General features: G+C 35.6%; 1 protein-coding gene and 1 long non-coding RNA gene across 4 annotated transcripts in view; one reads left to right on the forward strand and one right to left on the reverse strand.

Moving 5' to 3' along the window:
- LOC125678994 (uncharacterized) overlaps nt 1-3,294 on the forward strand; it is a 15,523-nt gene extending 12,229 nt beyond the window's left edge. The window contains exons 2-3 of the long non-coding RNA XR_007371672.2: nt 2,722-2,837; nt 3,204-3,294. This is a non-coding gene — a long non-coding RNA (uncharacterized LOC125678994). The remainder of the gene's footprint in view (nt 1-2,721; nt 2,838-3,203) is intronic.
- Nucleotides 1-23,283, reverse strand: part of LOC125678992 (titin homolog) — an 81,449-nt gene extending 58,166 nt beyond the window's left edge. For 2 of the 3 annotated variants that reach the window (XM_048917842.2, XM_056154169.1), the window contains exons 1-4: nt 23,193-23,283; nt 4,900-5,634; nt 4,044-4,223; nt 2,230-2,314 (exon numbers count right to left, since the gene is read on the reverse strand). In XM_048917842.2, the coding sequence (XP_048773799.2) occupies nt 2,230-2,314; nt 4,044-4,194 (236 nt within the window). In that variant the 5' untranslated portion in view covers nt 4,195-4,223; nt 4,900-5,634; nt 23,193-23,283. Of the gene's footprint in view, nt 1-2,229; nt 2,315-4,043; nt 4,224-4,899; nt 5,635-7,271; nt 7,394-23,192 lie in introns of those variants that run through there. The other variant, XM_056154166.1, reaches the window with a different exon arrangement.
- Between the last annotated feature and the right edge of the window lie 100 nt (nt 23,284-23,383).

The following is a 23,383-nucleotide window of genomic DNA, read 5'->3' on the forward strand; positions in this document are numbered from 1 at the left end:
GTTCTACATCAAGTCTCTGATCAAACTACTTCAGCAGCACATTTTCAACGACTTTTAGCGCCAACCGGTTAGTGTTGAGTGTGCTAGACCGAGTGTTAACTGGTCCTCCTATATGATTCTATAGTCTGTTTCCCAAAAGATACGATGTAGCGCGCACCCTCTGTCATCATAATGGTAGAACAATTTACAAATGTTGAATTGCGCAAATGACGAATATACCGTTATGCACTACAAATGTCAAGATAACGATTAACGATTAACATTTTTCTGTTTACATTGAACCGATGGCGCATTTAGGAACAACAAATACATAATTACAAAGATAGAATATTGAACCCTTTGGCTTTCCATAGTCTTGCCATTAAGAATCTATAAATAAAATATGAAAGCCCTACCTAAAACAGGTCCAGTTACTTTATAGGCTATGTTTTCTTAAAAGTACGTCAGATTCCAAGTTCAAAGTCACAAGGTCAAAGGTCATGATATGAAAGGTCTTGCCATAAAAAATCTATGTACAAGATATACCTTAAATAGTTCAGAACATATTAAATAGGTCAGATTTTTCTCAAAAGCAGGTCAAACTTCCAGGTCAAGGTCACAATATCACACACCATTCGTTCACATGAAAGATCTTGCCATAAAGAATACATAAACAAAATATGAAAGCCCTTGCTTAAATAATTCAAGAGATATTTTTAAAGATTTTTTCTATATATATCAGTATGTAAAACTTTGATCCCCAATTGTGGCCACATCCTACCCCCAGGAACAATGATTTGAAGAAACTTGAATCTACTCTATGTCAGGAAGCTTTAATGTAAATTTAAACTTTTCTGTCCCAGTGGCTTTTGAGAAGATTTTTAAAGATTTCCCTATATCTATCTGCATGTAACATTTTGATCCCCTATTGGGGCCCCACCCTACCCCTGGGGCCATGATTTGAACAAACTTGAATCTGTACTATGTCAGGAAGGTTTCATGTAATTTTGACTTTTCTGGCCCAGTGGTTCTTGAGAAGATTTTTAAATGACCCCACCCTATTTTTGCATTTTCAAGATGGGGACATGACCCTTCATTTGAACAAACTTGAAAGCTCTTTACCCAAGGATGCTTTGTGCCAAGTTTGGTTGAATTTGGCCCAGCTGTTCTGGAAAAGAAGCCAAAAATATAAGTTTACAGTCAGATGGACAGATGGAGGGCAAAGTGATCAGCATAGCTTACTTCAATTTTCAGCTCAGGTGGGCTAATCATTTGGGGGGGGGGGGGGGGGGGGGGGGAGGAGGGGGGGAGGCTAATGTGTATGTATCCCAAGTATAATATTTACAGTAATTTTGGTACAAAATCCAGTTGTTTCTAGCCATCTTGGTTGAAGAATAAGAAGCTCTGATTTGACAGACCGTTTTCTAGGTTTTTTAAAAATTATTTGAACATTCCATTCAAAAGGAAAAATATTTTGCATTCAATCCTATCATTTTCATATCATATTTCATGTATTGATAAGTATATATAAGCCATAGTGACAAAATGTTAGTTAATGTGTTAAGCCTCAGCTGGCCATGGTATACATTTCATTCCAAATATGCTACAATTTGTGAAACCCACTCAAATACCGTTTAAGTGGTAGCAACAGTAGCAAAACACAAATTTAGCGATTTTTTCCCCATAACCTATGGATATATATATTTAGCGAGAGCTAATTTTAGCGACTTTAAAAATCCAGGAAAGGTAGTTATTACTTCCAATATGGAATAAATATTACCAATATTAAATTTTAGTGATCTCAACACTGTCACTATAATAATGCCTTAATCAAATTCTCGCTAAAAATTCTGCTTATGCCCTCCAATTAAACAGCCTATGAAAAAATCTATGAAAATAGCATGATAGTTTTATACTTACTGTTATGAAATTGAAATAAGTGTAAATGTGTCCTTATTTTTCAAATATTTCTCGACAACCATCCCCATCCACCCAAATGTGGGGGATGATCCCCCTCCACCACCTACATGTATATCCTTTTGGCATTTTACGCCTCAGTGAACCTACGGTTAAAACAATTTGCCTAAACCTCAAAACTGTGCTGGCTATGCCCCTGGCTAGGACTACTGATATAGCCTTGACCTTACATGACATTATAATCATCTCTCCATCTGAAACTTTACCCACCTTGAAGAATGCTCTGGTCATTCTTTTCTCATACCAAGTACTACATGTTTATGTAAAACCTACCTTGATAAGATTCCATTTCCCCCCAGAGAATTCATGTTGGCAGAAATGACATCTTCATCACATATCAAGTCCCTGGATTGCCTCTCTGGGGAATTAAGAAGGAAAATCATAGACTGGTATGATAATCATTTATTTTAAAACAAATTTCCTACTGCACTGGCAATTTATACTTGCTTCTCATGTGTATTGTTAGTTCATGCATTGATTGTGATATCATTCATGGTACACTTCCATGGAATTTATGAACATTGTTGGTAGTACTTGTGTACTCAATATTGCTTACTGATGCATGTAACCTACAGTAGTTTTAAGCCCCTGGAGTTTCCCGACATTCTACTTTTAGAAGTTCAATAGAAAGATGATGTAATAAACCTGTTTACTCACATCATATACTTTCTACAGATAGAATTCTCTAGATTTTTGTTATAAATTGTCTGTAAATTTTCTGGAAAGAAGCACTATGCAGAATTACATTGGATTTTACATTACTAGGGACTGGACTTCAAAGCTGAATTTGAAAAAGCTATATACAGGCTTATTCTCATATGTGAAATCGGCTCAGCTTTAACAAACAACAGATCTTGCTTTGTGAACTTTGATTACTGCAAGTTAGTATTTTCTCATTGGTATATTTTACTATAGACAATTGTAAATAAATTGTTAAAGGCATAGGACTCCCAAAACTTAGAACATCCCATGAAAACATGTAGCAAACTTCTACTTCATATGATACGTCCAAAATCTTGGGTATCCTATGACCTTAAAACAAACTTTTAAAAAATGATGTGTTGATATGGAATTGATCATGCTGGACTTGGGTTTATTCTGACCCCTATCAACATTTATATCAAGGACTAAATATAACAGCCTTTAATTCTGTACCCTTGATGAACGTATCATCAAAAGTGATGCAATTTCTCAATTTTACCCAAATTCATTTAAAATGCTAATTTGTGTGAACATTTTTCTTTCAGAAAATGGAGTGCAGCTTTGAACAAATGATTCTTTTTCTATCACATTGTGAACCAAAAAGATAAATCTAAAGCATAAATACGAATTTTGTCTAACCCTGCATTGGATATTTTCTAGAAAAAAATGCATGGAAATAGCCATTTTATGTCTAAATACTAAAAAATGGGAGGGGGTGGTTGTTGGGGGATACCATGAATATGCTGTTATTATTGAGAGAAACAACTGAATGGCATCAGGATTCTCGCACAAAATACACTTCATTTTGAAACAAAAGCAAGGCTGTCGATTTAGGAGAGCAAAGTGAGCCCTTATTATACATAATCATCCTTCCTGAAATTTATTTTGCTGGTCTAAAACATTTTTGAAGCATTCTCCTGTCCAAAATTACAAATTTTCTGAATGGAACAGACTGTGAAGGTGACAGTTGCACACTGCTGGGTGATTACGCTTACTGAAGTAAACTTCAGTTGTAGAGGGATACAGCAAATAGTGCTGTAATGAACAACTACCTATTATGAAGTTTTCCAGGCTACTGTAATGCAATCTACACATACTAGATTGGTATAGTAAGCTAATTCAAGACAGAAATTACCAAGTTCCATTCAGAATAAAAATTTGAGGAAATCAGTCAAATCTGTCTAAAAATAGGAGTACATCTTCAATGCATGTTCAATAACCTCAAAATTCAATATAGAACTGTCATAATAGGAGTTAGGGTACAAAAATAATAATGTTGAAAGAAAACTGTCGTAATTACAGATTACACAGTTAGGTACCAATGTCTTTGTTATTAGCGATGCAGGTATTCTACATGTTTCATATTGCTTCATAAGTTCACTTACTGGCACATTTTTTTCCCCCTGACCCCATGACCTCTTGACCTTTCACCTGGTTTTCTGAATGTCCCTTAATTTCATCAGCAGTGGAAGAGAAGCCATTGACTTTGGGTTCATCACAGTTAATTTCATTGCATTGATTTTCTTCTGAAGACATCAGACTCTTTCTCTTTTCAACAGCTGTATCTGTTTCAAATAGAAAAAAAGTATAGCAAATGTTTACAAGAGCCTTACTCTACTTCACTTAAAAAATTTCACTGATTACTTAATGTTCACATTCTTGCTATCCTAAATGAACGCATCTTGAAGAGGAATCACTACCTTAGCCTATGTTAAATCAGAGTGGTTAGATTATATCAAATCAGAATGGTCAGTTGTATGACCAGAGGCCTTAAGATCTTATCTAACTAACTGTATATCAGGATGTGTGCAATATACTTACAAAATATGTACATTGTTTGAGAACTTACCTACAAATAGTCAAAAAACATTACTAAATGTAGGTAAACATTTGACATATTTGGGGCATTTTTAATTTAGCTCAATGATGTTGATAATCCATTTGCATTCGACAATTATAAATACAACTACCATAATAATTAAAATTTAAAACTCCTTGAAAAGCAACTTATTTTTACATTGCATGTAAATGACAAGGATTGTAAAAATCTACTTGAATGTGTGCAATAAGTAGAGCATTCCATCTAAATTAATTCATACATTGTGAAAGCTTTATCCAACAGCCATATTCTTATTACTTACTTAGTTATTGAAGACACATACACTGTCAGTATAAATTTCCCAATTTTTTTTTAAAACTACTGAAAATGATTAAAGATATTGGCTTATGATATGCTCTCACCAGATGTTCCTTGGAATCCAGCCCTGTTCTCCCTTCCAGATGAAATAAGTTCTCTGTTCAAAAGTTTGTTCTTGTAATTTGAAACCTTAGTCCTTGATAAATTGTTTTCCTCTGCAGAAGATGTCCCTCAAACTTCTCTGCTTATTTCTGCAATACTCGCACAAGAACTATGTAATGATTTTTTTTTGTTTTCATTTGTAACAAGGAGCACAGTTAACTTGTCTTCCAATTTATTGCTGCATTCTACAGAGAATTTTCCTATTACTTTTCTTGGGCTATCTTTAAGTAAAAAGTCATATCCATCATCCCAAAACTCTGTTAGATCTATTCCTGCCTCTACTGAGTTAAAGTCCTGATCAAATTCACAGCAAGAGTCTTTCTGATGACAATTTGGACTTGCCGACTGTTTCTCAGCCTTGATACATCTATTGGGAGTTGGTGGGAAACACTCAGACCATTTGGAAACTAAATTGCCATGGCATAGACTTTTACACCTTTGGTTTCCATGGCACTCAAGTACTTTATGCCATTCTCCAAAACTACTATTATCCCATTCTACATTTTCACTAGAAAATTTCTTTGATTTGCAATAAGGTGGCACATCTTGGTTGGTCCAATTTTTGTCCTGTGAAAGGTAATTTGTGGGTGGTTTTCTTTCCTCAGCAGATATTGCAGTGGATTTTGACAAAGAAACATTCAAGTAATCACATTGCTTTTCATCGTCTTCATCATCTTCTGCAAAATATAAGAATTTTAATAACACTCATTTTTAAAAATAAAGAACAGATTGTTCACCATGAGATGGAAATATTTCAAGCTTGCATGTTATGTTCTAAAAACAGCCACTTGTATATTCGTCAACAATCTACTACAAAACGTAATTAATATGGGGGCAAGACATTCAATACAGAAACATTTCCTTTCTCCTTTCAGTAACTGAGAAAAAGGTTAAGTAAGGCACACAATGGGTAACACCTACACTACATCCTGCAAATTCAATGAAATGAAAGACACTTTTGTTAACCAATAGGCAGGGGAACAGTTTAAATCAGTTTAATCAATATACTAGTACTGTTGATTCAAAAAATAAAACTAAGAAAACTCTCTACATAAAGTAGAAAAAAAATTACCATATGCAACTTAAAAACAGTCACAATATGAGATTCATTCAAACTCTAAACCTTATTAAACCATGACAAACACACCCCAAAAGATCAATAAGAAAAGCTGACCTTAGAATGATTTGGGTGATTTAAGTTGATATCACACATGGTTAAACTTATCACCTATGGCTTTCTCTTTTGAACAGTTTCATTCAATTTTCACCTCTGCATGTCTTACCTGCACAGCAAGACAAGACCTGGGCTATTCAATGTCCATTCCATTCAAATTGCACACCTCTTGACCTTGGGATCATTAATATCGTCTGTGTCTGACATTCTGCCTTAAACCTTTGGGTTAAGGTGATATATTTACTTTAAGGGCCACACATATTAATCAAACTTGAAGGGAGCAATATGAAGAGCAAATAGCAGTCCAGTGTAGTGATTAATTTTGAACAGTCCTCGTTCTTAACTCATATACCAAGAAGTATTATCAAAAACTACATGGGAAAAAATTATATCCTTTGAATTTTGTCGATCATCTACATGTACATGTATGTATCAATTTCAAAGCTATAAATATATCCAGTAGATCAATTCGAGTGATACATTCTATCAAGACTTTGATGTGAAAAAGTAAAGGTCAAAAACTTTCTTAAAAACTTAAATTTAACCTATTAGTATGTCCATGTTTTATAGAGCTTTCTAAGTTTCTTTCAAGTCTACAAGTCGGCATGCTAAATTTCATTCACTGCTTCAATAATTGAATATATAGTGATGGTCAATGCATTTTGAAATGTTAAGATTTAAATTCTTCCCTAATCACGTAGACCATTGAGGTAGATTTCACAGTAAAAATGACATATCCTTCTTGGTGGTGAACTACTTGTCCTTTTTTCAAGTTATACAGCAAAGTACTGGCTCAAGACAACATAGTCCAAAGATTGCATACATGGTACTATGAAATGAACCTCTAAAACTCCCCTTCAGATTGGTATTAACCAATTTTGGATTGATATTAACCAATCACATCAAACCACTGAGTCACATGCTTTACATTATAGAATAAATCCAAAATTAAAACATCAATTTTGAAAATTTGATGTTTCTACATTTTTTCATAACATTAGGCTTGCATAGCTCTCATCAAATAATGCATAAAAACATATCTTTTCTTTTGAAAGAAAACAAAAAAAAACTCCGTTCCATTAAATTCTAAGAAACATTGAATGAAGATTGAATTTCCTTTCTATTTACATAATTACATACCTTACTTTCCCCTCTTTTCATCTCCTACGGCTTTGAAATTGAAATTGAAATTAGATGTATGTGCATGCAAGATACATGTTAAAAACACCACGACAGTGTGTCTGAGGGGTATCAGCTGAGATTTGCATGAAATTGTATAAATTCAAAATGCAAAACATGAAAACTTCTTAGTTAATACCCACAAAACATGTCTACGTGATACCTGCCACTGATGATTGCAATAGGTAAGTATTGTCACTTCATACGTCAATGTTTCACCTGCTAAACATTCCTAACGAGATTAGTCTCCGGAATGTTTACCTACCCAAAAATATTTTGTTTTGTGTTCACTACACCAGTGTAACTTAATTCACTTTATATCTATAAAACGTACAGGTATGAACTAAACTTGTTTTAAATTTACGATGCTCAACAACAATCCATTCACAGCAAGTATAATAGTGCATAGACTAGGGCATTGTTACCACAATATACTTGCATATAAAACAGGTACAAGTTGCACAATTAAACAACAATGCATGTGCATGTGAATGACATAACATTGCATAATAATAATGGTCATCCTAAATCTACAGTATACTACAATTCATGAGATTTACAACTCACACTTTTATGGACAATATGCAGTTATCAGATTGGTTGCACTGTATATAAATGTTGTAAGCTGCTTACTTTTCACAACAATAAACATACAGGAGAACACATCAGTCTTAGTTATCTAAAGCTGCACATTTTCTATGTTGAAATGATTTAATGTAACCTTTCACTTATTTTGTATATGCAAATGGACTTGCAGTGCAGACACACAGGTGAACATTTCTCACCCCACTACCCCTCTATTTCTCACCCTACTACCCCTCTCCTCTTTCTCGCCCCATTCCCTCCATCAGTGACATAAATCCCAACATATAAGATGTGAAAAAAATGGCCACTTTATTCACTTGCAAGGTCTTCTCTTCCCATCCTACATCCTGTTTCACTCTTCCTCCCTGACCCCACCCACCCTACCCCACTTCTGAGTGATTGATGAATTGTACCTTGTTTAACGTCTCTCTCAAGAATTTTTCACTCATATGGAGACGTCTCCAAGACCGGTGAAGGGCTTCAAATTTAGGCCTTTGCTCGGCACTTACGGCCATTGAGCAGTGAGAGTTCATCCGTTTTTAAGGTCATCTCCGAGGACCCGTGACATTCACACCTGGTGCCTAGCATTTGGCAATGGAACTGTCACTACCTGTTTTAACGACTTAGGTCTGTCACGGCCAAGATTCGAACCCCAGCCTTCCGCATGCGGGGCGAACACTCTAACCTCAAGACCACCGCGGCGGTATACTACACCACTTCTGGCTTAAGTGAAAGAAAAAATGTCACGATTAAGAGTCTCAGGCACAATAAATACAAATCTGTTGGGATGTGGAAATGATGCTTATAAACATATTCTGTTGGAATGTGAAAAACATATTATGATGCTTATATATAAACATTCAACCCCATCAAATCCTTGGCAACATCAATTCAATTCTAAAAGTTAAAATTATGAGAAATTATTTCATCTTCCCTGATCTAACACTCTCTTTAACAATAACAAATGCAAATCATGGCATTATATTGATACACCTCCCCCCCCCCCCCCCCCCCCCCCCCCCCCCCCCCCCCCATTAATTATCACCTGCACTAACTTAGATTCAATTGAGTATTCTTGACATTTTATTGAAATGTATTTCCCCTGCATCTGCAACCTTTATAAAAATTACCTCAATAATTTAGAATACACTCTTACCCACGAGATCTGTAACCATCCAAATTTCACCATTTTTTGCAGCCATATATATAGCCCAGAGTTTTGGTAAAGATTTGTAAAAAAAAAATTACAGCATCAGATTCTGCTGACGAATAAAGGGAATAAAACAAATTTATCCCCCAGTCGTGTTCAATACACTGAAAATATTTCTACATTAGCCTGGCTGTGAGGAAAAATTGATTTCTCAGTCTGACGACTGTCATTTTGAAGAGACTAGTCTCAAGACTGCTATTCAGTGGAATATGAACATGATTTAAGGTAATTCCACCCTTCTAGAATTATAGGTTCAATCTTATATTTGATAGTTGATTCTTCAAATAATACATCTTAGTAAAAAATAAAAATGATAAAATAAGTATGTTGCGGTATTAATAAAAAAAATTATCAATTAGCACAGATATACCTGTTATCAACATCAGAAAATTGCAATTTTCCTTAAACAGCATTATCAAAATTTCCCAGTAACTTATCAAAGGGACTGGTTCACATTTTTCAAAAGAAATATTTTTCATTTTTGATGTTAAATATTAAAAATATAACTCATTTAATGTTGACAAACAAAATTTGGACCGTCCAAATGCAAGGATAGGAGCAATATTTTTAGATTTGATTCTGTGTTATGGAAACAAAGACTCGAGTCTTTTCATGTAAACAAACAAACCTGTGAAATGTTAATTTTGTAATTTAAAGCATCTTCATTTTGTGTGTAATCAAAACTTATAACTTTTAAATGACACATTTTACCTAAAGTATACTTGAAATGTGATATATAATAAACTTGGATCATTATCCATTTATTTTGAAAACTTCGTATTAAACAATAACACACCACAGTCTTTGTTTTCAAAACAAATAACAAATTCTCTATAATGAGCCTCTGTCATGATGAATAACCTTAAAAAAATTTTGAAAAACTTTCTAAACATATTAGACTGTAGATTTGGATAATTTAAAGTGAAAAACAAAATTTGGGGGGAAATCGTGAATCGGTCCCTTTAAAGCGATATAATAGTTGTCATGAAACTGTTTCTTTAAAAAAAATATACAAAATGTTTGTGAAAAATAAAGGAAATCTATTGCATAATGGACTTGATAAAGAATTCTATGAAAACAGAGTTATTGCCATTGGATTCAATGTTTTGAAACAGAATTAATTATTCATATATAACTTAAGAGTTTTAAATATTTTATGGTTAACAAGACTTTTTTTTACAATAATTATTGAAAAAGACTCTTGACGGGAAATTTATGTTCCTGTCATACATAAATCTTAATAAATCATTGACTTTGCGAAATCTTATGACATCACAGGAGGGTGGAACTACGTTAATAGCAAAGGTTAAAGAATTCTTTTGTAATTGGCCCTAAAGAAAAGCAAATATACATACAAAACACAGAGTCAAGGATGCATTCACACCATGTGGAAATGTGTGACAAAACTATTGTTCAAAGAAAACATGCATCTTATTATAATGACCTTTGGGTGTAACCTTGATCTTAGACATGACCTTTCATTATATGTTCCACCTCATTGCAATGGATATCTTCAATAGGTTTCATAAAAATGTGACACAAGTCTACAGAATGTTGTATTTGTGTAACACGATGCCACACTCCAGTGGATATACGGATAGTGATCCCTTATAGTTTGCAGCACAGGGGCTTAGCCCCTGTGGTTTGCAGTATATTAGCCACCCGAGTATCACACAAAGTTAGGAATAGGTTAGTAGTGTTGTGAGTAGATGGTCTTTAAAACATTCTTATGGACAAAAGGAAATTCTTTCGATTCTAGTAACAAATGAGCCATCAATATCTTTCAATTACTAAGCTGTGGCACATACAAATATTTCTCCGTTTGATTTAACCAAAATCATGTTTTTGTAAATATTAACAGACAATACAACATATTATTATATACTTTCAATTTCATTTCTTCTTTTTTCTTTAATAGTTTGCGGGCATATATCACACGATATATGCCCGGAAACATTCCAGCCCGCAAACATTATGTCACAATCAATACACAAGCCGGAACTACTACGCCGTTAATTTTCAAATTTTTCGTGTTTTTCATCTTTTACGCAGTTAAACCAATAAAGAAATTGTTAAAAATAAAATTATTGTTAGTTTACAAATGAAATTGAAAGTATATGATAACAAGAGGCCCAGGGGCCTTATAGGTCACCTGAGTATCATGTAACAACCTTCCAATGTTTGAATTAGGTTTGTGTTTAAATATAAGAATTTTACTTTTGGATGGAAGAAACATTGAATAGCTATGTGGTCAGCCCCGCCTTTGCACCAGAACCCCTGACCCAGGGGCCATAAATTTCAGTTTTGAAAGAGCATCCTTGATCATCATTATCATACTATTAGTTTGTCTACTTAATACCCAGCAGCAGAGGAGAAGATTTTCAAAGAAATAAAATGCATTTTCACTATATGATCAATAGGGCCCCACCCTAATACCAGAACCCCTGACCCAGGGGCCATGAATTTCACAATTTTGAAAGAGGCATCCTTGCTCATCATAACCATGCTATTGGTTTGTCTACTTAATACCCAAGGACAGAGAAGAAGATTTTCAAAGAAATAATGCATTTTCACTATATGACTTATAGAGCCCCACCCTAGAACCAGAACCCCTGATCCAGGGGCCATGAATTTCACAATTTTTAACAAGAGGTACTGTGAGCAATGCTCACTAAGAATACCCCCCGCTTACCCCAATCTCCCAAAGGGTGTTGGTAATAGGTATAAACTACCTCTTTTCTGAGTGTTGCTACTTCGATGTCCAGTGCGCGTGACCTTTGACCTTTTGACCCCAAAATCGATAGGGAACATCTTCATCCCATGGGTAGTCCATATGTATGATATGGTGACTGTAGGTGGAAAGGATAACGCTTTAGAGCCCGGAAACCATATTGCTACTTCAATGTCCAGTGCGCGTGACCTTTGACCTTTTGACCCCAAAAACGATAGGGATCATCTTCATCCCATGGGTAGTCCATATATACGATATGGTGACTGTAGGTGGAAAGGATAACGCTTTAGAGCCCGGAAACCATATTGCTACTTCAATGTCCAGTGCACTTGACCTTTGACCTTTTGACCCCAAAATCGATAGGGAACATCTTCATCCCATGGGTAGTCCATATGTTTGAAATGGTGACTGTAGGTGGAAAGGATAACGCTTTAGAGCCCGGAAACCATATTGCTACTTCAATGTCCAGTGCGCTTGTCCTTTGACCTTTTGACCCCAAAATCGATAGGGAAAATCTTCATCCCATGGGTAGTCCATATATATGATATGGTGACGGTAGGTGGAAAGGATAATGCTTTAGAGCCCGGAAACCATTGCGTCTTCAGACGGACGGACGGACAACCCGATTCCAGTATATCCCCCCACAACTTGTTGCGGGGGGTATAAAGAGGCATCCTTGCTCATCATTACCATGCTATTAGTTTGTCTACTTAATACCCAGAGACAGAGAAGAAGATTTTCAAAGAATTTCTACATTTTCACTATATGACCAATAGAGCCCCACCCTAACACAAGAACCCCTGCCCCAGGGGCCATGAATTTCACAATTTTGGTAGAGGGCTCAACGCTCATTATAATTATGCCCACAGTTTGGCTTCTTGATGTCCAGGAGTAAAGAAGATTTTTTAAAATTACACTCATTTTGATGGTTTTTGCCCCACCCCTCAGGCCCCAGGGGGGCAGGGACCACGAATTTCACAATTTTTGTTCCCCTCCACCCACAGATGTTATATGCCAAAATTGGTTGAAATTGGTTCAGGGGTTTCAGAGAAGAAGCTGAAAATGTTCAAATGTTAACGCACGACGACGGACAAAAACAGATAGCAATAGGTCACCTGAATAATTCAGGTGACCTAAAAAGGTTATAGACTTTGTATGGGAAAATATGACGACCTCGTTTTTTGTCTCTCGATCATAATACATTATCTAGTGATAAGCAAACTTTGTGTAATGTATGAGCTAGTTAATAGTTACAGGAATCTTTTGTGCAATGTATGAGCTAGTTAATAGTTACAGGAATCTTTTGTGCAATGTATGAGCTAGTTAATAGTTACAGGAATCTTTTGTGCAATGTATGAGCTAGTTAATAGTTACAGTAATCTTTTGTGTAATGTATGAGCTAGTTAATAGTTACAGGAATCTTTTGTGTAATGTATGAGCTAGTTAATAGTTACAGGAATCTTTTGTGTAATGTATGAGCTAGTTAATAGTTACAGGAATCTTTTTAACCCATGATTTAAGGACCAAGGTTATTCACATTATCCAACATCTAGTTAAAAACAGCCAATATCTAGTTAAAAACAGCCAATATCTAGTTGAAATTGGGGGAACATTTAAATTCTTTAAAAACTGTAAAAAGCAAAACTAATTGGTTTTATTATACCTCAGTATGAGAATTCTATGCAACGCGTAATCTGATTGGTCTAGACGGTCACATGCCAGGGATAACAAAACTTCATATCTCCCTCTCAAACATCATATCTCCCTATCATATTTACCGCTTGGGCAGCCTCGTGTATTTTCCATAAATTTAACGTCAAAGACGACGAAATGTATTGTGACGTCACAATAAGTCCGAGTCATTCTACTTCCATAATTCGTAAGGCACAAAATATGCGGGTCTCTGATACACAGTTAAATCGCCTGGTTTGGGTTGATAGAAAAAACAAGCAAGTAAATCAGCATTCAAGGAGAATGGTAAAACAAAAACTGGTTATCATATCACTGTATTTCGCTGTTTGTACCTTCTAATTCGTTGAGACGCTGTGTTACCATTAGGGCAATCTCAGCTACATACATGTACAATATATAGATGAGCGGACTCCATCTCAAATGCAATTTTGTGGTCTTGCTTTGTTTCGGTATAATAAACAATTTATTGCATGATAGTGAGGGAGATATGAAGATTTATTCACCCAAGAAAAACCATATTCCCCTCGGGCGTTGCCCTCAGGGAATATGATTTTTCTTGGGTGAATAAATCTTCATATCTCCCTCACTATCATGCAATAAATGTATATTATCTACTGATTTCAGTTTTTCAGATTTTCTTGTTTTTGGTGGTAAAGAAAAATAGAAATGTTCCAGAAAAGTCATGACCAACACATAAATAGTACAAGTAAGATTTTATCAAAGGAAATTAGGTTCAGTCTCCATTGTAAGTGATGACTGAATCATCAGAACTTAAATCATCAACATTTGAATACTTTCATTTTCTTCATCATTCTCTTGGAGTTTCCATTAAGATTTTGTCACTGCTATGACCATGTTTTGAATGGTGAGTGATGTCAAGGGTTAGTGCGAGGTAACGAATCAATAACTCTTGACTTGTGAAGATGCCAGATTAAAATAAAGTGAAACTGTAAGATTTAAGAGTTTTTTTTAATTTCCCAAAACTAGGTCAATGGTCAATGTCACAAGGTCAACAAATCTGGTATTGTTGGAAGTTTTTTTCCACCACAAAAATGCACTTGCTTAATATGAAAACAGTACTACATATCTTTGATTCTGTGGGCATAAAAACCCATTAGTATTTCTATAAATACAAGAGGCCCATGGGGCACATCACTCACCTGAGTCATCTTGGCCCATATTTAAAGATTTTCCTTATACTGTATACAGGGAAATATTCACCCCTGTTTTAATTTTGCCCCTTTCGCCCTCATTGTCAGTGGGCGAATTCAAGATTGGGTGAAGCTGTTTTTTCTCTTATCTCTCTTTTAACACAACTGTGTCTGGGCAAATTCAAAACGGAGTGAAACCGTCAACAAGTGTAGAAAGTCGAAAATAACACGGGGGCAAAAATAACCCTGTGTACAGTACAGTGGAGCCTCAGTAATCCGGACGCCATTAATCCGGACGCTTCACCTTCCGGACGATTTTTCTACGGAAAGGAATTTTATACATTATTTTGCATCATTAATCCAGAAATTCGCATTCCAGATCCGGACAGTCAATTTTTACTACAAAACGTTATAATGCATTGAAAATTGTACCGTTAATCCGGACGGTAATTTTGTTTAGGGAAGGTCTGTGTCGGACAATTTTAGCAAGGCGTAAATTATAAAGAAAACAAGCCAAACTGTCTAATTGAAGCGATTACCTGTATCCTGTCAACACCTCCCTATAATTAGGTGGTGTGTGATGATATGTCAGTGAGATAGCACGTGGCCATCGAGACATTGTGTTGCCAATTTTCGCACATAAGATCTTTGTTGCGTGTAGTGTTGAATTTTGTATATAAATCTGTAGCATATTATTCTATAGTCTTGATCAATAGCCTAATAGTATTAATAAATTAAACATAATGCAGTAATGATAATTTTTTTTAACTGCTACACATATCAATTGTACTGATTCGTAAATTGATTATCAGCTTATGCAAATCTAAAGAGTGTAGATTATACTTCTAGATTTTGGATTTTATATTGTTGATTGGCGTGAAATATACATGTATGTCCATGCACATGTATATGTAGTAAGTTTTTAACGTTTAGAATGTCACGCATGTAGAATGTACCTGTGTACAATTGATTCTTGTTACGATGTTGTAGAGCTTTATTGCTTTCGAATTTTTAAACTCTGGGTAGAAGTGAGAAAATTACCATTTTAAGGAAAATGACAATTAAATTTTGTATGTACCCGTAATGTTAGTTTCACTCGACTTTTCTTCTGTTATTATCGCATCGTGAAAATAATAGGTGCGTGCATCAATAAAGTAGGCATATATTGGTTACTTATGTAAAGATAGAAAATATGCGATTCAATTATCCGGACGCTTCATTTATCCGGACGATTTTGCTGGGAACCAAAGTGTCCGGATTAACGAGGCTCCACTGTATATATTTACATGCAAAACTTTTATCCCTACTGTGGCCCCAACCTATTCCCCATATGTGAGATCTGACATGTAGCATCAAGTGTTCAATATTGGGTGAAATACTAAAATAAACCAAAAACTGACATTTTGACAGCTGATTTTATCCTATTTAATATATGTTTGCATGTCTATCTGTGTTGATCTACTTACAGAAAACATGCATGACACCATTTCGAACATTTTAAATAATTTGAATATCTAGCCTGAATTTATTATATTTTTAGCCGAGTTGCAACGAAGTTGAACTCGGCTATTGGTTTGGTGATGCGGTCGGGCGGGCGGTTGGGCGTCAACAATTGGTTTCCGGATGATAACTCGAAAAGTTTACAATCTAATCAAATGAAACTTTAATATATTGTTGGGTACCAGGCAAGGAAGACCCCTATTGATTTTGGAGGGTCACAGTGACCGAAAATAGAATGAAAATTTCAGAAAAATTTGGCTTCCAGATGATAACTCCGAAAGTTTAAATCCGAATCAAATGAAACTTTAATATATTGTTGGGTACCAGGCAAGGAAGACCCCTATTGATTTTGGAGGGTCACAGTGACCGAAAATAGAATGAAAATTTCAGAAAAATTTGGCTTCCAGATGATAACTCCGAAAGTTTAAATCCGAATCAAATGGTATTTTAAAATATTGTTGTGTACCAGGTAAGGAAGACTCCTATTGGTTTTGGAGAAAATAGGTCAAATGTCAAGGTCACACTGACCGAAAATAGATTTAAAATTCCAAAAAATTTTGCTTTCCGGAGGATAACTCAGAAAGTTTAAATCCGAATAAAATGATACTTTAAGATATTGTTGTGTACCAGGTAATGAAAACATCTATTGATTTTGGAGAAAATAGGTCAAAGGTCAAGGTCACAGTGACCGAAAATATATTTAAAATTCCAAAAAAATTTGGTTTCCGGAGGATAACTCGAAAAATTTTAATTTGAATCAAATGAGACTTGGATATATTGTTGGATACCAGCAAAGCAAGGCCTCTATTGATTTTGGAGAACAAAGGTCAAAGTCACAGTGACCGAATATAGATTGAAAACTTCAGACAAATATGGTTTCTGGACAGTAACTCGAAAAGTTTGAAGGAAGCCGGAATGACCTGGACTCAGCTGAAGAGAGCAGCCCATAACAGAGTCCGTTGGCGTGGTGTTGTTGCAGCACTATGCTCCACCGGGAGTAAACAGGAATAAGTCAACTCGAAAAGTTTAAAACTGAAATTAGTTCTTCACAATTACAAATATGCCACATCATTCCTGGCTTTACAATGTATCCCATGCAACTCGGCTCATGCACCCCTGGGTGCATATACTGATTTTTATTTTTATTTGAGAAACGAAGTGTACATAAATTAAGGACTGGAATTTATCCAGATAATTAGGGATGGGAGAAAAATTAAGAGTCAGTCAGGTAACCGGAAATGCACCTTTTTTGGGCCTAAAAATCAGGGCTGGATCAATATATCGATTATCGATAAACATCGGTATTTTTTAGCGATACGATAACCGATACAGCGAGCCCCGTATCGTTTAATATATTAAGAGTGGTTATTAATGTATCTTACTGTGAGATTTCATGAACAAGTTAACAAATAAATTGAAAATATACCAATGAACTATCTAAATGTCATTTGCTCCATGACTGCATACAACGCAAACATGTGTCGAAAGTGTGCGCGTGGTGACGATACCATGGTCTCAGTTTTCAAATATTACATATTTGTAGCTTGAAAAACCAAAGTGTAACGTTTGTGGAACAGAGGTCGTAAGCTCTGGTGGTACAAGTAATTTAACAACACATTTGCGATGACATCATAAAGCGAACTGTAAGAAAAATGGCGAGAAATCTATCAATAAATGATGTATGTAGTGATCAGAGTTGAACGTGATCTGCAGTTGCAATTTTTGTATGAACAAATATATGAACAAATAAATGAAGTTATAATTCATCTGTGAGTATTCATCCTGAAAATAATTTCCTCTGCTGCCTTAGACTTAGAGCAGGAGATATTGTATCAGCAATTAGGGTTTGTTTAAAGCCAGAGAATGTGGATGGCCTTGTTTTCATGAATAGAAAAATATGTTAACAATATTGATAAAATCAATGTATGCACCCAGGGGTGCATGAACCGAGTTGTAAAGTCAGGAATGATGTGGCATATTTATAATTGTGAAGAACTAATTTCAGTTTTAAACTTTTCGAGTTACTGTCCAGAAACCATATTTGTCTGAAGTTTTCAATCTATTTTCGGTCACTGTGACCTTGACCTTTGACCTTTTTTCTCTAAAATCAATAGGGGTCTTCCTTACCTGGTACCCAACAATATATCAAAGTTTCATTTGATTAGATTGTAAACTTTTCGAGTTATCATCCGGAAACCAATTGTTGACGCCCAACTGCCCACCCGCCAGACAACCCGCATCACCAAACCAATAGCCGAGTTCAACTTCGTTGCAACTCGGTTAAAAAGCAAATGGATAATAATTTTATGCACAATTCTTCTTTTATGATAGATTAATTCAACCTAACACTATATGCAAATGAAACAAAAAGAATAGGTGAAGTTTTATTTTTGTTATCATTTAATCATTTAAATCCTCAAAGTAAGTGTAAATGTACTTATATTGTATCGTCAATACGTATCGCATATCGTCTCTCTGTATTGCAATACGTATCGTATCGAAATTTTCTAAACGATACCCAGCCCTACCAGCGATTTTTTTCTACTCACTGGTACTGGTACCGGTACCCATTCAATTGGGAAAAATAGCGTCAATATTGAACAAATTGGGAATTTTCTACCAATGTATCGGCAAATGACTTCAACTAAAAGAAAAGAAAAAAAGAGAACAAAACAAGAAGTAGTCATCCCTTTAAAAACTTTTTTACGCTAATATTTGCTGTTGTGATACATAAGGAATCGTCATAGTCTTGTTTTAGAATCGTCGTAGCTCTACAAAACACGCGCACTGTCATGATGTGTACTTTCGATTTAATACTGGAAATTAACATTTTAGTTAACTTGTACAACGTTTCAGACTAAGTAAATTACGATGTCAGCGGTCTATTTTTCGGCAAGTAAATTGGGAATTTTAAGTCTCAAAATTGGGAAAAATCAATGGTTTTTGCCATTGGGATTGGTACCGTTTATCGGTACCAGTGATATAAGGAAAAAAATCACTGCCTACTAAAAATAAACGATATTACTTTTTTATCTATTTCAGTTTGTTGGTTAATTTTGTTTAGTTTTAGCTGTCTTTTAAATTGCAAACGGGCTGTATTGTTGTTGTTTATAATACGCCGGTTTCGAGATACGTCCGAGTTATTTCCCTTTGGAGAACTCTCGTACATAGTAAGGCGCGAAAGAATTTGTTTACACGCGGGGGTGGGACAGATATTCATCACAGGATAAGTGAATGCACTCAGTAAGTTTCTCATATGCTGTTTGATAACCCGAATTCGATTGATACACCAACAAAGTAAGTGATAAGTATTTAGAGAGTATTTAAATACATAGAATTCTTATCCTGTCACGTTATTTTGCTGGTCATAAGTACCATATCCAAGATATTTCTTGCAAATATGACATTGTGTGTATGTTTCCACTTCGGTAAAACATTTCTTTCGATAGTATTTAGTATTTCCCACATTTACATATTTATAGAGAAGCCGCTTTTAATACATTTCATCGTCTTCCTCGTTGACTGTATATCCACTCTGTCCCACTTAGACATTCAAAGTTCCACTAAATGCACCTCCTACACAGAAGAGTTCGTATCTCGAAACTGGCGTATTGATTTAAAAGAAGTAAAAAGTCAAGGCTAAATATGACGTCACAATGCACGGTTTATGTCGGCTAGTGCTATATTCCCCACATTAAATGAATAGGCAGATTGCAGGGGTCGAAATTAGCGAGAAATACTCGCAAAATGCGAGTACATTTGAAAAATAGCGAGTAAAAATAATGGACACTCGAAAATCTTAGCGAGTGGTGATTTACAAACTATGATCATATCGTATCCGTTTTATTCGGTGATGCGCTATTCGCTTTTCTCAAACTTGCACTCTGAATCATACAAATGCTTACATGAACGACCGATTTCAATAACCGTTTTTATCCGGATTTTTCTTTTATGATTTTTTAAGAAACTCGGAGTCAAACAAATGCTTTAGAGATTAGACATCGCATATCGACATGTGCCACAAGTCCTGTTCACCTATAGGGGTGATTAAATTGAATAATTCCAAGTATGATGTTTTTGTTATTCATTTATCTACAAAAAAATATCGGAATCTATGTTTTACCAAGTCTTCCGGTAGTTATTTTTATCAGAATCATGAGAATGTCATTGTCATATTGAGGTCGGGTTGTAGTGACGACACGGGTGCATTTCTCACCACGTAGACGATTATCAAAAAAGTCATAGGACTCGTGATCGTGCTGCTTATAAAATCATGAGTCCTGTATTCGCTTTAAAAAATCACTAGTGACAACCCTGATGTGGCATGAAATTGGAAGACTGGATCTAGACCTGCGGTAAACAAGTCGTGGATTAGACTGTTAGATGTGCAATAATCAAGAGACCTAGACATTGCACCATATGACTTACGTAACTTAGTGTCTTGTCCAAACGCTGCCTGTTGACCCACTAGGCTCAGTAATGATGGGGAAAATCACTGATTGAAAATATATATATATAAAAAGAGCGCTGCTTCATTATTTTCATTTTAGCTTGTAAGTTTTCATTTTAGCCTGTGGATTTTTTACCCACAGGCTAAAATTAGCCTGTGGTAGAAAAAGTTAATTTCGACCCCTGAGATCGGATCCTGTAGTTATCCTCATATATTCCCCCCTTTGATATTTTACATTATTGGGCATTTTAGCGCAAGGGGAATTTCATAAATAATGTATATTTTTACAGTCTTCGACAAATCCCAGGAGCCTGATGCCCGGGACCTGGTATAATTGGAAGCGGGCATGTGGAAAATGCATATTTACAAGCCCGAAGGCCATGAAAATTCCAAGGCTTAAACCTCCTTATTTTTTATAACAATGCAGAGCTGTGGAAATTTTTTTTCAGAAGCCTGTCATTCGGACATACATGTTTATCAACTTTGCCTGTCCGAACAGATTTAAGCCTGTCCGAATATTTAAAAGAGTTAAAATTAACATAATTTATAAAACTGAAGTAACACACAGATCGCAGATTTTAGAAGTTTATTATAACATGTCTTACACTAGTTTTCAAACTCAATTTCTAATTCTCTCACCATTCTATCATTCTCATCAAAATCTTGCTCACACTCTGATTCACACTCACTCTCTTCATCATCCATTCTCTCACCTACTCTTATTCCATCCCTAACACTCTGTCTCTCATCTAATACTGCTCTCTGACTTAATATTGTCCACATCTCTTTTTCTTTTTGATACTTGGCCTGATTTTGATCCCAGTGTAAATTTGATCGGCCACGACGCCATACTTTCGCGTGGTTTAGTTTGCCTGGTTTCCTATCCCTACTATGCGTCGTTGTTAGTGAGCCAGGGAACCAGACAAAAGTTTCATTTGGAGATCCTCGAGTGGCTTCCACCTCACACATTGTATAGGCCTAAAGCATTGCGTAGTGAAGTCATCCGAGGATTACCGATTCATAAGAAACGACAACTCTGGATAAAGACTGTTTACGCGGTGGCATTTTGTGTTTTTCTTAATGCGGGCGGTGCAAACAACATCGGTCATGCGGTCCGACATTTAACCAACTTATGTCGGTCACAGCCAAATTAAGCCGGTCTTGCCGACATGACCGGCAGTTTTCCACAGCTCTGCAATGTACTTTTGCTTTTGATTCGAATGATCAATTCATTCATCAGATGTTTCATTTTCATTCGTGAATAACGTAACATATCAAATTAGATATCATCTATATCATTAAATATACTTAAAGTGTTTGTTTATTTCATTCAAAGTGAAGCATAAAATTTAACGACATCATTCTACCGCGATTTCCAAGAAACTCTTTTGGCGTCAGTGGTCTAGTGGTTAGGCTGTCAGACTCTCAACCGAAAGGTCGTGGGTTTGAGTCCTGGCCGCAGCAAGGCCGACGTTGTGTCCTTGGGAAAGGCACTTTACATGAATTACCTCACTCCACCCAAGTGTAAAAGAGGTACCTAGCTATAGACAGTGAAAGATATTGTTAGAATGTTAGTGCTCTAGCGCCTGTAACGGCAGCTTGCACTGTATTCTTCCCAGGAAGCTGAGAAAGTTCTAGATTGATATAAGGTCTGCCGGGGTAATAATGTATAATATTGTAAAGCGCTTAGAGCAGCATACGCTGGAAAAAGCGCTATATAAAACCAAACATTATTATTATTATTATTTTGCATTGGAGACACAAATAGTGTACAGATTGAAAAAAATGGTGACAATAGATGCTCTCAAATAAGTGGATTTCCTTGGCATTGAAAGGCAAATAAGAATAAAATTACTTGATAAAATTCTGGGCATGTAAATATTTGTTCAGGCAAGTAGAATTAGTGGATATACCTGCTCAAAGAGCATGCACTGGAAAAAAAGATCTACCGAAGACTGTTTTTACATGAATTATAATTTAGCATACTTAACTGAATTATGATTATCACTTGGAACATGCCAATGACCATTTCATGCTTCGCTCGGTCCAACAGTCACACCGTATATCAGTGTATATGTATTATACATATTATTTGCACTATCATCAAACAGTTTACACATTTGTAATAATTAAGATTTTTGTGTTCTTTAAAATTGTCTAAGGTTCTCCGTTTATTAGGACCAACATATTAGGTCTGTGAAAGGGGAAATTTGACACGATGATAATTATACTTTATAGACACAGGAGTACTGCTACAACTTTAATACAAGACAGTGAAGATAGTTCACCCCACCACCTTTCCGAATACAAATATCGTCATTAAACCATAGACCAAATCCAACTCTTGTTTTGAAACAATTACTTCTTTGCTGACTACATACTGTACCCTAAATTCTCATCTGGTCATGGTGCTAGAAGACCGAATGTTATTAACATGGACTTCACATATCATTTATGTTCTTATAACGATGGCAATTCATGGCTATAAAGAGGGCTAAAGGAATTCAAATCTTCAAAATGATTATGGACCACTTCTATTTGTTGTATTGAAATCAAAACTTACCATATTTTGTTCAACACTCAATGTTTACAAAAGTTCTGAACGTGATCGTGATCACCACCTGTTGAATTTCCTGTTGAATTCTTCTATCTCCTAAACAAAAGAGTGATTTCGCGGGAAATTTTGAGTGGCGCAGCGACGATGCGGTACCTTTTCTATTGTACAGGTCTATATTTCAATTTCCAGTGCCACGT

This window comes from Ostrea edulis, chromosome 2, assembly GCF_947568905.1.
Source record: "Ostrea edulis chromosome 2, xbOstEdul1.1, whole genome shotgun sequence".
Classification (NCBI taxonomy): Eukaryota; Metazoa; Mollusca; class Bivalvia; order Ostreida; family Ostreidae; genus Ostrea; species Ostrea edulis.